The sequence below is a fragment of the Rhinolophus ferrumequinum genome, chromosome 3 (genome assembly GCF_004115265.2).
Source record: "Rhinolophus ferrumequinum isolate MPI-CBG mRhiFer1 chromosome 3, mRhiFer1_v1.p, whole genome shotgun sequence".
Taxonomy (NCBI): domain Eukaryota; kingdom Metazoa; phylum Chordata; class Mammalia; order Chiroptera; family Rhinolophidae; genus Rhinolophus; species Rhinolophus ferrumequinum.
The window spans coordinates 31,286,216-31,301,370 of record NC_046286.1 but is presented as its reverse complement, the minus strand read 5'-3'; the positions used below and the strand labels follow the sequence as shown (position 1 = coordinate 31,301,370).

General features: G+C 33.1%; 2 protein-coding genes across 6 annotated transcripts in view; one reads left to right on the top strand and one right to left on the bottom strand.

Annotated features, from left to right (window-relative positions):
- The window catches only part of ADGRB3 (adhesion G protein-coupled receptor B3), a 677,430-nt gene that overhangs the window by 274,087 nt on the left and 388,188 nt on the right, over positions 1-15,155 (bottom strand). For all 5 annotated transcript variants that reach the window (XM_033102727.1, XM_033102728.1, XM_033102729.1 and 2 more), the window contains one exon: positions 8,989-9,032. In XM_033102727.1, the coding sequence (XP_032958618.1) occupies positions 8,989-9,032 (44 nt within the window). The remainder of the gene's footprint in view (positions 1-8,988; positions 9,033-15,155) is intronic.
- LOC117018235 (40S ribosomal protein S27-like) lies at positions 578-856 on the top strand. Its single transcript, XM_033099146.1, has one exon. The coding sequence runs from the start codon at positions 578-580 to the stop codon at positions 854-856; it is 279 nt and encodes a 92-aa protein (XP_032955037.1).

Here is a 15,155-nt window from a genome sequence, read left to right as displayed (position 1 = left end):
AAAGTGATGGGGAAAGATATTTCATGAAATTGGAAACAAAAATAGCTGCCATAGCAATACGTATACCAGACAAAATAGACTAAAACAAACGCTATAATAAGAGACAAAAAAGGACTCAGTAATCCTACTTCTGGTAATTTATCTGAAGAATCCCAAATCTCTACTTCAAGGGGACATGTGTATACATATGTTCATCGCAACACTGTTTCCAATGGCCAAGATGTGGACAGCCTTGGTGTCTGTTGATAGATGACTGGATAAAGAGTAGGTGCTACATATATACAGTGCATATTGCTCGGTCACGGAAGGGAACGGGTTCTTTCCATCTGCAGAGGCATGGATGGAGGGTATTGTGCTGAGTGGAGTACGTCGGACAGAGAAAACAGATGCAATGTGATTTCAGTTATATGTGGAATCTAAAGAACAAAATAAACAAATAAAACAGAAACAAATTTATAGATAAAGAGAACATTTTGATGGTTGCCAGATGGTCGGGGGATTGGGAGCGGGTGAGAAAGGCCAAGGGATTAAGAAGTACAAATTGGCTTCCCGGTGGTGATGACCTCCCCACAAAAACATGCCTCTCACTAAGGATCTCCTTCATCCCTCTCCAGAAGAGGAGAAGAGGAAACATAAGAAGAAGCACCTTATGCATAGCCCCAATTCCTACTTCATGGTCATGAAATGCCCAGGATGCTATAAAGTTACCACCATCTTTAGCCAGGCACAAATGGTAGATTTGTGTGTTGGCTGCTCCATGGTCCTCTGTCAGCCTACGGAGGAAAAGCAAGGCTTACAGAAAGGATGCTCCTTCAGAAGGAAACAGTACCAAAACACCCTGAGTCAAGATGAGTGAGGAACCATCCCAATAAACACATTTTGGATTAAAAGAAAAAACAAACAAACAAACAAACAAAAAAACCAAGAAGTACAAATTGGTTTTTTACACAGTAGACATGGGGATATAGGGTATAGCATGAGGAGTATAGTCAATAATATTGTAATAACTATGTATGGTGTCAGAAGGGTACTAGATTTCTCTGGGAGACAGATGGAAGGGGGGTTGAAGACAGAGTGTAAAAAGTTATTAAGAAGTCCAAGAAAAAAAGGTGCAAACTGGTAGTTACAAAATAGGCATGGGGATGTAAAGTAAAGCATAGGGAATATAGTCAATGTTATGGAAATAACTATGTATAATGCCAGGTGGTACTATTGAATAACTATGGTGTACACCTGAAACTATTATAATATTTTATGTTAGCTATGTTTTAATAAAAATCTTTAAAAAGTAATCTAATAAATTAAAAACATTAGCAAATGGGAACTCTAGAACTTAGAAAAGAAATGATAATTTAAATTCAAAACTCTCCAAATTATTAAATAAGTTGGACAAAAATAGAGAAATTGTGAACTGAATATTAAGTTAAAAAATTTTCCAAAATGTATCACTGAGAAAACACATAGCAGAAAATATGGAAGAGAGGTTAGGATACAAGGAGAAGAGGAAACAACTTTCTTTAGGATTTCAGATGAAGATGAGACAGATTTTGGGTGAATCTGTATTTGCAAAAATAATGACTGAGAAATTTCCAGGCCTAATAGAGATATTGATCCCCTTGAGCACCGTATCTTGACTTTGCTTGCAAATATTTTCATTCATTTACCCCAGTGTGCTGTATAGTTATTTTCTATGTGTGCCAAGATGTGAAGAATGCTGGAAAACACTGGAGCAGAATTTGCCTTTTTTTTTCCCCTGTAAAGGACCAGATAGCAAACATTTTAGGATTTGAGGGCCATATGGTTTCTGTTACAATAAATTAACACTACAGTTGTAGGATAAAAGAAGTCATAAACAGTAGGTAAATAAACAGGCATAACTGTGTTTCAATAAAACTTTATTTACAGAAACAGGTATCAGTCTAGATTTGTCCCACAATCTGCAGGGTAGAGTTTACCAACTGCTACTTTGGAGGATCAAGGTGAGGGTTACAATAAAAAATATGTGTGTTGTAAGGATTTTGTAGGGTGTCAAATGGGCACTCGTCTTATTAGGGAGACTTCGTGGATGGTGTAGATGCCTGACCACTGCACTGCACACCTGAAGCTGAATAATATCAAATGTCAACTATAATATATACAGAGGGTGCCAAAAACATGTATACACATTTTAAGAAAGGAAAAACTGTATTAAAATTGTAATACTCAATATATACCGACAACAAAAGATGAATACAAGTCATGTGTATATATATTTTTTGGCACCACCGGTATATATACAGTCAGGGGATGTGGAGTACAGCATAGGGAATATAGTAAACGGGATAGTAATAGCTATATATGATGTCAGAGGGGTAGTACACTGTGGGGAGAGTTTATTACTTTGTGACGGATGTAAATGTCTAACTATTACATTGTTTTGTACACCTGAAACTACTACTACTACTACTAATAATAATAATAATAACAAAAATAGATTATGTGGTGCCATTTCACTCCCAAGATTTGCCTCAGAATATGCGTGGAATGAATAATGTAATGTTTCTTAAACTTCATAGATCATGGTAATGGACATAATAGGTTGTTAATAATATTAGAAGCACTTATATTTACCAGTTACAAAGGTATTGTTATACACTAATACAAGAATACACCTTCAGGAAATTAGATTCAATACCATAAAATCTATGATGTAATTTAAAACAATCTAAAGAAAAGTTAAAACATTTTAAAATATGAAAAAGAAAATTTCCCTGAAGGAAGCTGAAACAAGGGCATTTTAAATTATAATGGCTTTATGAGAAAACACACAATTGTGGATATCAGAAAACTTCAAAAAGTAATGTAAACTCTAAGTCAGAAAAACAAAAGTAAAGAAAGCTCCATTTATTATTGTTTCTACCAATGAATCTTTAATTACATTGTTATTTTCTCAGAAAATTAAGGTTTTTCTAGTGCGTTCTGCAGTATTTTCAACAGAGCACGATTGTTTTGCAGACAGAAGCAAACATTTTATCAATGGTAAATCTGAACACCAATAACTGGTATGAATTTGGTCATGATTATTTTTGACAATGATACAATATTTAATTTTTTATAGATTGGGTAAATTTTAATTTATAAGGACTAGTGTTTTGATATCAAATGTAAAGTTCTCATAGTCTCATTTCTGTTAGTGTGACCATAATCAAGGGAAAAAGCATAACTTATTTTCATATTATTAAAGAATTGGTGGTTGGGCTTGAATAGATAATGGAAAGTTCCATGGAATCCTGACATTTTAGATGGAAATGACAAAAATTTAACTTCACTGCTTCTGCAGTTGGATTTACACAGGCTCTCAGTGGAATATACCCACTGAGGCAGTTATATCATACGCCAGTCAGAAAGAGTTATTTCTTAGCACTTTGATTATGGAGAAGCAAACATGAACTTGGAGACTATCCGGTAAAATTAAACATGTTGACACCTAGGACATATATTGGACATATTAGAAGTTGCACATAAAATGTTAATTTGGAAGACTGAGTATCATGTTTTTCAAGTAATCGTGTAATTTCTTTCTAAAGTGTTGACTGCCATGATGTATTCAGTTACATTTTAACATGTTTTAAACATACCAATCTGTACAATAAAGGTAATCATACTTCTTTAAGTTAGTTTTAAAATCCTGTCTCTAATTAATAGAATCACCAAGAAGTTAGAAATAGTTGTCTACTGGAATCATGGCTTTAAGTACACTGAATATTTTGAATACAGACTTTTTTTTTTTTGTATGGTACATACATGTCATTAAACATTTATCAAAACCCATAGAATGTACAATACAAAAAATGAAACTTATTGTAAACTGTCAAACTTAATAATAATGTAACAATTTAGTTCATCAATTGTAACAAATTACCACACTAATTCAAGATGTTAATAATAGGGCAAACTATGTATATAACAGGTGAGTGTTGATGAGGTTATACAGGAATACGGGAACTCTGAATTTTCCACTAAATTTTTCTGGAAACCTAAAACTGCTCTAAAATTGATTAATTTTTAAAAAGGAGTTCCTGATGGCATTTTACTGTTTTAGAATAAAAGTCAAACCCTTCATGATCTTTTTTTTAAATTTAGTTTTATTAATTAAATGTATTGGGGTGACATTGGTTAGTAAAATTACATAAGTTTCAAGTGTACTATTCTATAATACATCATCTATATATTGCATTATGTGTTCATCACCCAGAGTCAGTTCTCTTTCCATCACCATATATTTAACCCCCTTTATTCTCTTTTACCATCCTCCGTTTCTTTTTTCATTGCTGCTTAAGGTGTCAGGTAACTGTAAAGTCTGCAAAGGATACTTCCATATTTCCCCTAAAACAATACGACCATCATATTACTGTTTTACAGATCTGTTCTTGGTTCATTTTATATCTTAACTATTGTATAAATTAAGTCTTCAACAAGATCTCTCCCTTGTTCTTTTTGCTCCTTTATAATAAGAGTAAGAATATTAAGTTCTGTCCATGTTAGTTTGACCCCAGGCTAGCATAACTTGGATAGAACTTTTAAAAAGCGCTTTATCATTTGGTTATTACTTGGAGTGGAAAGGTTGTTTTCCCAATAATAGTAATATTTTGCATAATTGCTTTTGGCTTCTAAGAGCTAACAGGTCTTTCTTAAAGTGTATGTTTCTAAAGGTGTAATACTTTGTCTCCCTAATGGCACAGGTGTGTCAGTCACCTGAATAGAAAAGAACATGATGCCAATCTTTCTGGAGTGATGGGATAAGGCTAGAGTGTCAGTTTTACATTTTCTAGGAATCATACTCGGAGGTAAACAAAAGGGTGACTTCCTATATGAATGATAAAAAAGAGGAAAATGTCCTGGGTATGAAGAACTAAGGATAACAGAAGCAAAGGAGAGGAATCACTTCAGTTGAAATACTGAACTTTGACAGAAAACCAGAGTGTCAGTCAGTCTCAATCAAGTTGTGATTATTGCTACTCTCGGCTCCAATAAATCAATTTGAAATACAGATAAATGGAAAGTCTAATCCTTAAAGTCTTTGTTCTTTGTTTTCAACTATAAGTAAGCAAATATGTTATAAATGGATTGATAAAACAGTTTAGCAATAATTATGAAGTTATAATTAAAATGTGTGCAATTAAAACTCTGAAAGAATTTCTGAAAAGAAACATGATCCTTTACAGACCTGATAGCATCGCATGGTGCTACTAAGATCCATGGTAAAAGACCACAGGCTAATTTAAAGAAAGAATTATAGGTTTACCAGGAAATGTAGTCACCACAAGTGATCCAATACTCAAAATCCAAATTTAGAGTAACCCAAAACACATGCAAATTATCATTCACCCAAATGACAGATTTTTAAGCTACATTAAAATAAAACATTTACAAAGGAAGTTTTCTCCTAACTAAAATAAGCTTATTTCTGCAGTAGGCTTTTAATGTATTTCATGGGTCAGCCATGATGAAGAATTTTCTAAATCCTGGAAATTAGTTAGCCAAAGTACAATGAAAATATGTTTTTAAATTGTCTAAAACTAGTGTGTCTAATCAGACAGAGCAAAATAAAATGTCTTTGGGATTATTAGGATAGTAGATTACCATTAGAAATGAAATTAACTGTTTATAATGGAACTTACTATGTAACAAGTTGATGTAGTCTCCCTTCAAACTTCCAATGTTAGGTCTATTAATTTCTAAAAATATATGTCACTCATAAAACAAAACATAAACAGAAATAAGTTTTAAATAGCAAGGGTACCTGAGAAATATTCAAACATTCATTCTTGTACAAAACTAACCAATAAATATTTCTTGAATGTATACTATGTACAGGTGTACTAGGGATTGAGAATATAGTAGTGAATAAGAAAGACAAAGTATCTCACTTATGGTGCTTACTTTCTAGTGGGAGAGACAGACAATAGGAAAACAAAAACAAAGAAGAAAGTAGGAAAGCATGCTATGAAGAATATAAAATAGGGTAATATAAAGAGAACAACAGAGTAATGCTTTTGACTGGGTGGTCAGAGACAACCTCAAGGAGAAACACAGAAGCACAGTTTATATAATAGAATGAAATGAATTGAAAACCACCGCAATGGCATCAATATTGAGAATACTAAATCGATTATGATATATCTATGCAATATATATATACCTGTGTTTCCCTGAAAATAACACCTAGCCTGACCGTCAGCTCTAATGCATCTTTTGGAGCAAAAATTAATATAAGACCCAGTCTTATTTTAATATAATATAAGACAGGGTAATATAATACAATATAACATAACATAGTATAATATAATATAATAATATAATGTACCAAGTCTTAAATTAATTTTTGTTCCAAAAGATGCATTAGAGTCTTTTGCAGGCTAGGTCTTATTTTTGAGAAAACACGGTAGTAAAATGTAAAAATTTTCCATGATATATTATTGAATTAAAAATTGAGAATGTCAAGTGTTACATACAGTATGATAACATTTATGTTAAAATACTGTTCATTTCTATGCTATGGCTTCATACATATGTCAATGCATAAGTGGATGCTTGATATTATACATAGCAAAATATAAATAGGAGGGACCTTGGTGTGACGGGTGGGTGTGGAGATCGAAGGTGGTGATTATTAATGGGGCCTTTTGTCTTAGCACTTATGTTAAAGTTTAACAAGTAAAATATACTCATGCATTATTTTATAATTAAATATTAATTAAAAAAAAATAAAAGTAAGGCAATTTGATAGCCTAGACCAAGATTAAAAGACAGCTTTTAATTTCAACTGTATTACAATCTTGAGATCATCATTTAAGTCAACCCTTTTCTGTATAAAAAGAAGTAGCTATATCTCGTCACTATTAACTATACTTGGAGTATTTACACTCAATGTTAAGATCACTGCATTGATAAACTATTATATATATATATATATATATATATATATATATATGAACATGATCACAGTAGAACAGATGTGAAAAAAATGAAATACAGTGGTCTTAACCTTCATTGTTTAAAACTCATCCAGGAAAACAATTGAATGATTAATCAGTCTGGTAGGAAGTGAAATGGGACAGAAGTTCTGTGGCAGTGGAAAGCTTTCTGATCACTTAACAGATACATCAAGGAAACATGAACTACACTGATCTCTTGAGATAGTCTGCTTTGAAAGGCAGATGAACACACTTCCTCTCACTGTTTTCTTCAAGGACAACTTAAAGGTTAAATTTTGTGACACTAAGACAAGTTCTTTGTAATGGATAAGAGTCATGTTATCAGCAGATGTTAGAGAAAGTAGAGCGTGATTGATTCCTAAGCTTAAAGCTGACCTCAAACACAAATAGTTTTAGAAATTAAACAATGCCTTAGACATCTGTGAAAGGAATTCAAGAGACACAAAATAGGGGAATTCTGTTTCTTTTTGTAGTATCCCTTTAACAGTCCTAAAGGTCTTTTGGAATAACTAACATTTTCCCCTGTTTGGGTCAAGATAGAAGTGCACTCTACCCACTAAAAAGATAATTAAATCAAAGCTGGTATTCATGGAGATATGCAAGTAGCTGTAAGATGGCCTATTTTTCTTGAATAGAAAACAGTCATATAGATTTCTATAGCATTTTATTTTTCTCTTGGCTGTACAACATACCAAGCAGTGCCTTAGAATATACTATCAAGTCTTTTGTGGCTACTGGTTAAAAAGAAAGCTTACAAAAATTTTACTACCATGGATTTTCCTGTAGGATTTCTAAGAGAAAAAATACTGACATCAGTAAGGACATCCAGCTCATCTTATCACCAGGGCAAGTTGGGATTCTCCTTATGGCACTAAGGTTCATAGAAGAGGATCCCTAAAATATCAGAATCTATAGTGAAAAATGTGCTTAATATCATTGATTTCTCAACCACATAAATAACTGTAAATTGTACGTATTAGTATCCTAGGAATGAATGAGCACACTGCCTATAGGTTTGCTCTTTACCTAGAAATGCTAAGAATGCTCCTCTTCTAGACTCTCCAATAACTACTGGTGAGAGACAAATCATGTAATAAAACCTCAGATGTTGATCAGATTTAGGGTGAAGAACACGGGAAAATCTTAGAATACATAGAACCCAACAACATAGTACCGTCTGACAGCATACCTATGGTGGTATTCGTTTTGGGGATTTATTGGTTTTTATCTCCCCTCCACATAAAGCAAAACAAAATGAAACCTGACTGTATTATCTGGTTACTACGCTGAAATAAAGCTACATAAGTATTTAAAGTATAGGAGTCTAATTAAGATGTAATCATGGATTTTTCTGCTCTTTAAGACTTTAAAATTCATAGAATTACCAAAGAGATTAAGATGATTTTGACCAGATATATTGCAATTACTTGAACAAACAAAGGGATACATAGAAGAATTATTCATCTTATTTATTGTAATTATTTTCTTTTGTCTTCATGAATTTCATAAGATATATGAATAAGCAAATTAAATGTCACTCAACATTTTTATAACAAAACAATTTGGAAGGGCCACATAAATATTGCATTACTCTGATAATAGATTCAAGGTCACACAAGAAATGTATTGGCTAAATGACTATAGAGATTGCTATTTTATTCTGCAATGCTAAACTGAATTACTAGGGCCAAATGTTGAAAAAGCATTTGAGCTTCTATAATTTTAAAATATCAGAGCTTTTAAAAAATCCTCATAGAATTCACATCACAATGTGCCTTACACATTAAGTAATGCGATCCTATCTCGGGACGTAACCCGATGGCATCATCACACACACAAACACATTCATCATGCTGTCCTGCAGATTCAAAACAGGAAAATGTTTTCTCTTTGAGTGTAACTCACACCCCAGTAACTTATCATATTCCTATTGACTAGCAGGAAGCTGAAATAACTTAATGTGCTTTGAATATTTAGTCCAAAGTAATGGAAGAAAACATCTGTCACTTACGTTTTTGAGTCATCCCATAACACACAATAGGGATTCAAAGTACCCTAAAAATAAGCAGAGAAAGATTAAATGTATCTTGAATACATACATACAAAAATCAAAGGATTGTGTAAAATTCAAAGAGAATGGCAGAACTCTTAAATTGCAGTAAAATACTTTAAAATTCCACTTTTTTTGCATAAAAATTTTTCATGTCCTTTCTCATAGATTTGGTGACTCCTTTCACAATTTATTTATTCCCATGAAAACAATTTATTTATTCACCATACTATAACCTGTATTTATTTTTTTGAAACTTGAAAATGAAGCTCTCATATAATAAAAGGTCCATACTTTGATGATTTATATTATTTTTCTCTAAAATATTCATTGCTGGGTTGTTTCCTTTAAGAAGACCAAGATATTTACAATATTTAAATCGCAGTGAAACATCCTGCAATAGGCACATGTGCAACCACCACCACTGCCACTTCCTCTTCCTCCTCTAATTGGTCAGCTTCCTACAGGCAAGAGACATTTGCATTAATTGTCAATTTCCAGAGAGTTTGTTGATTTGCAACACCTTCTTAATCAACTGATTATATAGAGTCATGTCTAATGAAATTATGAGAAAAAAAGTGCTTTTTATTTTTATTAGGTTTAAGTATTATGTATTTAGCAGCCACCATGACCTTCAGGATGACACAATGAGTTTTTTTTACACTTGATTATTCAGGGAAGTACTTTCTATTTTGAAAAGTACTAATCATTGGAAAGTTTTTTTTTTTTTTTCCCTGTCTGCCTGTCCACATTCATTGGCTCTTATTTTTCCCTTTGAAACTAACCTACTAATTCTTCCTTTAGGCAATATCTTTAGATATCTGCAGATTCTATCATACCTCTGAAGAGTCTTCTTTTCTCTATTAAACATACTCTGTTGGTTTCAAATTCTCTTATCCTCCACATCACTCATTTCCTGAAGCACACAGCACACACTTTTAAAATGTGTTTAGAGAAACCATTCACTTGTGTCCTACTTGTGCAGAACGAAGTAGTACTATTGCCTGCCCGATGGAGGTCCATGCTCTTAGTAATACATGCAATCCGAGACTGTATCAGATATTTGGTAGTCTCTTCCTGAGATTAACAGGCATTGCTCATACTTGAAATCTCTTAGGAGCTTTTTGAATCCTGACTTGTGCATCCCACAAATTCATTATTGCTTCCAAGCTTTGTGTCCTTACAGGATGAAGAAATAAACAGAATATATGTGTGTATATATACATATATATATATATATATATATATGTATATGTGTGTGTGTGTGTGTGTGTATATATATATATACTGCCTTTTCCAACCAAGTCATTGATAAAATGATGAGTAGGCCAAGGCAGGTAAAAGTTACAGTTCTGAAACAGGTACTGGCTTCTTCCTATAGGTGAATACGCACCCTGTCAGAACAAGTTTCATGGAAGAAGTGGGTTCTTAGCTGGTTTTTACAGGAGACAGAGATATGGATGTTACAGGGATGGGGAGTGGAATGGTGTGTGAAATTGGTTTCCTCATTTGTTCTATGAGACCCTATCTGGTTTTACCTGAAATTTGCATACAGCTTGTGACTTCCTAAGAAATCCTCAGCAGAACACAATATTGTATCAAAGTCATGTTATATATGTGTGTGTGTGTGTGTGTGTGTGTGTGTGTGTATAGGGATTTACTCAAAAGAGCTGAGAGTACTTTATAGAAAATAAATTATCCTTGGTATATTACAATGAAAGGTATGGTAGTATGTATTTCATGGATGTAGAAAGTAAATGTATGTGAAGAACCTGAGATAACAGATCCTCTATATCTAGTTCACTTCTTTTAGTAATGTACGAGGTAGATTAAGTTAAATCTCTATATAAACCAATACAGAATGCTAATTATATGATTGATATTTCAAAATTAGAGTTCATAACAGATTACAACAAAATAAAATAATATTAGAAAAGAAATATTATATGAACTAAATCGTTTGGGTATCCCTTTCCTTTTCACTCCTCCAAAGAAACTGATTTCTACTTTCAGATAAAAATAAAGATAAGAAATGCTTCTTCCACTCTTATCCCATGCCTTTTTCATTCGTCAGCTTTATCCTGTACCTTCTTTACCCTTCATCTCTTAGATGCTTCTCTTTTTTTTTCCGTCTTTGTGAACATTTAAAAAGCATACATGTGAGAATATTATAGGTTCCAAAATGGACCACTTAATCTTATGTTTCCCTACACATTCTGGGACATACATGACAGACAGACAACCCGCTAACATTCATTTTAATGCAGTAACTAGATATGTACTGTGAGCTGAGGTCAATTATTTAAATATTTGAAATTTAGAAAAGTAAGCAGAACAAATTAGAGGAATCTCAGTACCTGGACAGACCACTCACTTAAGGAATATAAGAATATGTAATGGGTCATAAAGAAAAAAAAAAGATGGATTAGTTTTAAATAACACAAAAAGGGCTAAAAGATTCTGCTAGGAAACCACTTGTAAAATACTTGCTACAATTTTCAGGTACTTTTCTCAATGGTACTCTGCTTTAAGATCTGTTATGGGAAATTCATGGGAAATCAATACCAGGAAATAAAGTGAGCTCAATGATGAAGAGCAGTGACGAAATGTAATGACATGAGCGAGAGGAAAAGAGGCAAGCTGTGAACTAACCTATAAAAATAGATTTAAGAAATGCTTAAATGTAAGAAAACAAAAATTGTCAGGTAAATGAGACAAGTGGGCTAAAGATTAATTTACAAAGCTGTCAATATAATTGACGCTTGAAATATTAAAACTGCATATGTTTGAAAACTTTGGGAAAGAATATGCTATTATTGAAAAACACATTTTTAGCAAAAAAAGTTTTTTTCTCTTGCCTCCATTCAAAATTACACTCTTATTAAACATTTCAACTCACCCACTTTTAAGCATTTTAAAAATGTACCATGACCCAAATATCCAAATTACCATAGATATTCTACATGCCACTTTCAAGTGTCTTTAATAGTATTTCCTATTTTCTTTTACTTCTCTCTTCTGTTTCCACAACAATCAAACTAATATATCTGTTTAGATATAGCTATTTTAGAATATAGCACCAGGTTTGTCTTTTACTTTGTTCTGCATAACTTTTCTTTTTTCCTCCTTTCCTTTGGTGGTTCTCTATTTTCCTTTGATCTGTATAACTTTTCTTCATATATATATATATATACATAATAAGGAGTTTGATGTCTTTTCTAGTCCTCAATCTCAATGATTCTGGGAGGACATTCATAAGTGAATTTTACTGTGGTATACTTTAAATACATTTCATCATGGTAAATTACTCACATAAACTACATAACTCAGAAAAGAGAGCCAGGAAGATGATCAAAACAATTTGTTCCATTTATTTACTCATTCATGCAAAAATCACTTAATAAACTCCTGTTACATTCCAGGTATCCTTGAGGCACTGGGAATACAACATTGAACAAAACAAAATCCTGCCTCATGGGCTTAACTATAGTGAAGTGGGCCAGGGGAGAGACAAATAACATAAACAAGTAAATATATAATATGCTGAATAGTACCCTGTGCTATGATATAAAGTAAATCACAATGAGTAGGAAAGAGTGGGAAGGGGATGGATTGCAATTTTGTATGTTGGGAAGGCTTTACCAAGAAGATAATATTTGAGCAGAGATCTGAAGGAAGTTGGTTACAGAAAAGAGAACAGTCACAATAAAAATAAATAAAGACCACGTTTCTCTAATTTTTCCTTGGTATTTTTAAGTTCTGAATAAATTCAATTCACATAGTATCTTATTTACATCTTGATATCTTAATGTTTTCAAAGTGTTTTCTCTGGATCTACTTTCGAATGACAGAGATGTTTATTAAAAAATGTGGATTCCTTGGCTCCATTAGTTTTGAAATTAGGGATAAACTAGGAACATGCATTCTAATAATTAGACGCTCCACATCCCCTTAATATGCATCCACATCAAATTTGGAGACAAATCGCTCAAGACACACACGCAGATATAATATGGTTACTTTACTGTTTTTCTTCAAACTTTCAATTCCTTAGTGCTCATGTGCCATAATACATTCTGAATTGGAAAACTCTTAGCTTTCTTGTACCTTTCACAGTTCTCTGGAAACAAAAATACCCTCTTGTCTATAATGTCCAACCAAGCAAAGAGACAGAGCATCTAAGGACATAAAGAAGGGCAGTGACTTCATAACTATTTCATCACTTCTAATGCTCTGACTCAGATGTTCCAAGATGATTCTCTCTGTCACGTCTTCTAGTGAATTGTACATTGATTTTTTGAATGTGAATGGGAGCAAGACTGTTCACTATATTATCTCTCTTTAATTTTCTAAATTTTAGACATAAAGGCATTGCATTAAAATAACCTGGAGTTTGCTAAGTTTATCCTCCTGTTCTTTCCCCATGAAAGTTTAGTTGTAATCATTAGATAACTGTACAAATAGATTTTAAGAATTCCTCCAGAACATTTCCAAAATAACTGACCTGATCCAGAAAAAAATAATTTATATCCTGTTTATAATTCTCATGCGTCTTGTGAAAACACACAAAATAATTCCAGGAATGCATGCTAGGGTAGGTAAGATCTTAGTAGATGTAAATTTGTCTGTAGTCTTATCTGTAACAGGTCACTAAAAGCTGATGAATGGAAGGGAACCCTTACTGGGTTACCTCTCTTAGGCTACAAAGAGCTCCATAGTCCCTGAAAGGGTAATACACCACCCACGGGGATGATACAGTTGAAAAAGATATGATATGAAACTCAACAACAGGAAATAGTCTGTTGAATGTTCTTCAAAACTTTTTTCAAGGTTATGGTGGGTGTTGTTTCATATTTTAGTACTTTTATTTATTTTTTTCTCATTCCGTTCTTATTTTTATTCCATTTTTTTATAACCTGCATCTCTTCCCATTCTCCTTTCCCACTCACCCAAGAAAATATTCAGTCCCATATCCATTGACGTCTCCATTATTCTGATACCATCTTCCTCCCATACTGTCTTTATCCTATGTGTATCCATCCCAATCTCATCTATGTCTTAGATGCTTTCTCATATTTTAGTACTTTTAAATGATTTTTAAAAAGAACTAAACCCATTTCTCTGTTTCTCTCTCTGTCTCTCTCTGTCTCTCTCTCTTTTGAGGGGGTGGCTGATAGATATCTAAAGTCTAGAGAGCCTCATTGAAAATGCAATACTGTGTTTTAGTAATAGGACTATAGAGATACAGAATTTTTGAATGGATTTACAAGGGTTCCATAGAAAGAATCACATTGGGAACCAATCAAATCAAGGAGATGAAAAAGAAAGCATTGGCTTTAACGAAAGCAGAATGATATAAAGGCCACTGAAGTGAGAAATGCAGAATATTGTTTTATCGGAACGAGTCATATCTGTGTTACATAGCTCTTCTAGAGGAGTTGGCAGCTATTTAATTGGAACACAAGGAGAGGGCATATATTCAGCTTCTGCTATATGGTTACTCAGTAGCTCACATTAACCAGATGACACTATTTTAGTGGATGTGATAACAGCTTGCTTCTCTAATTTCTGAGATATATCACTAACCTGAATGCACATTATTTCTCGATGAATACTTTGCATTTGACATATAGGAAACAATAAAATATAGAAGCACTATCACGGAGTATTTCTATGTGTAGCCTTCAAAGACAATCATTGCCTCCACGTATATGTGCCAGAGTTTCTTACCCACATATGGTTACATCATTCCTATAATGATTGCAAGGAATCTGGTGAACATCTCAACAAACAAGTGGGTCATCTAGGGGGCAAAAACTCTCCAAGTATTTCCTATGACTTCAAGTGGCAAATAATTTCCTAAACAAATGCCTAAATAACTAGGTTCTTTATAGATTTAATACATAGCTTGAATCTTTTCCTTTTATAGCTAAGAGGATATAATAATGTGTCCTAATAATATTTTTATGAGATATAGTGGAGACAAAGGCTGGCAGGGCTGTTTTTTTGCTGCTCCAGTCAATCAGCTGTCAGCAGAAAAGTTTTGCTAAATTGTTTTAAAAACTTAACATATCTGCAAATGTCAAGAGTTGTCCCCGACATGCAGCATTGGGTTCCACAAGGTTCAT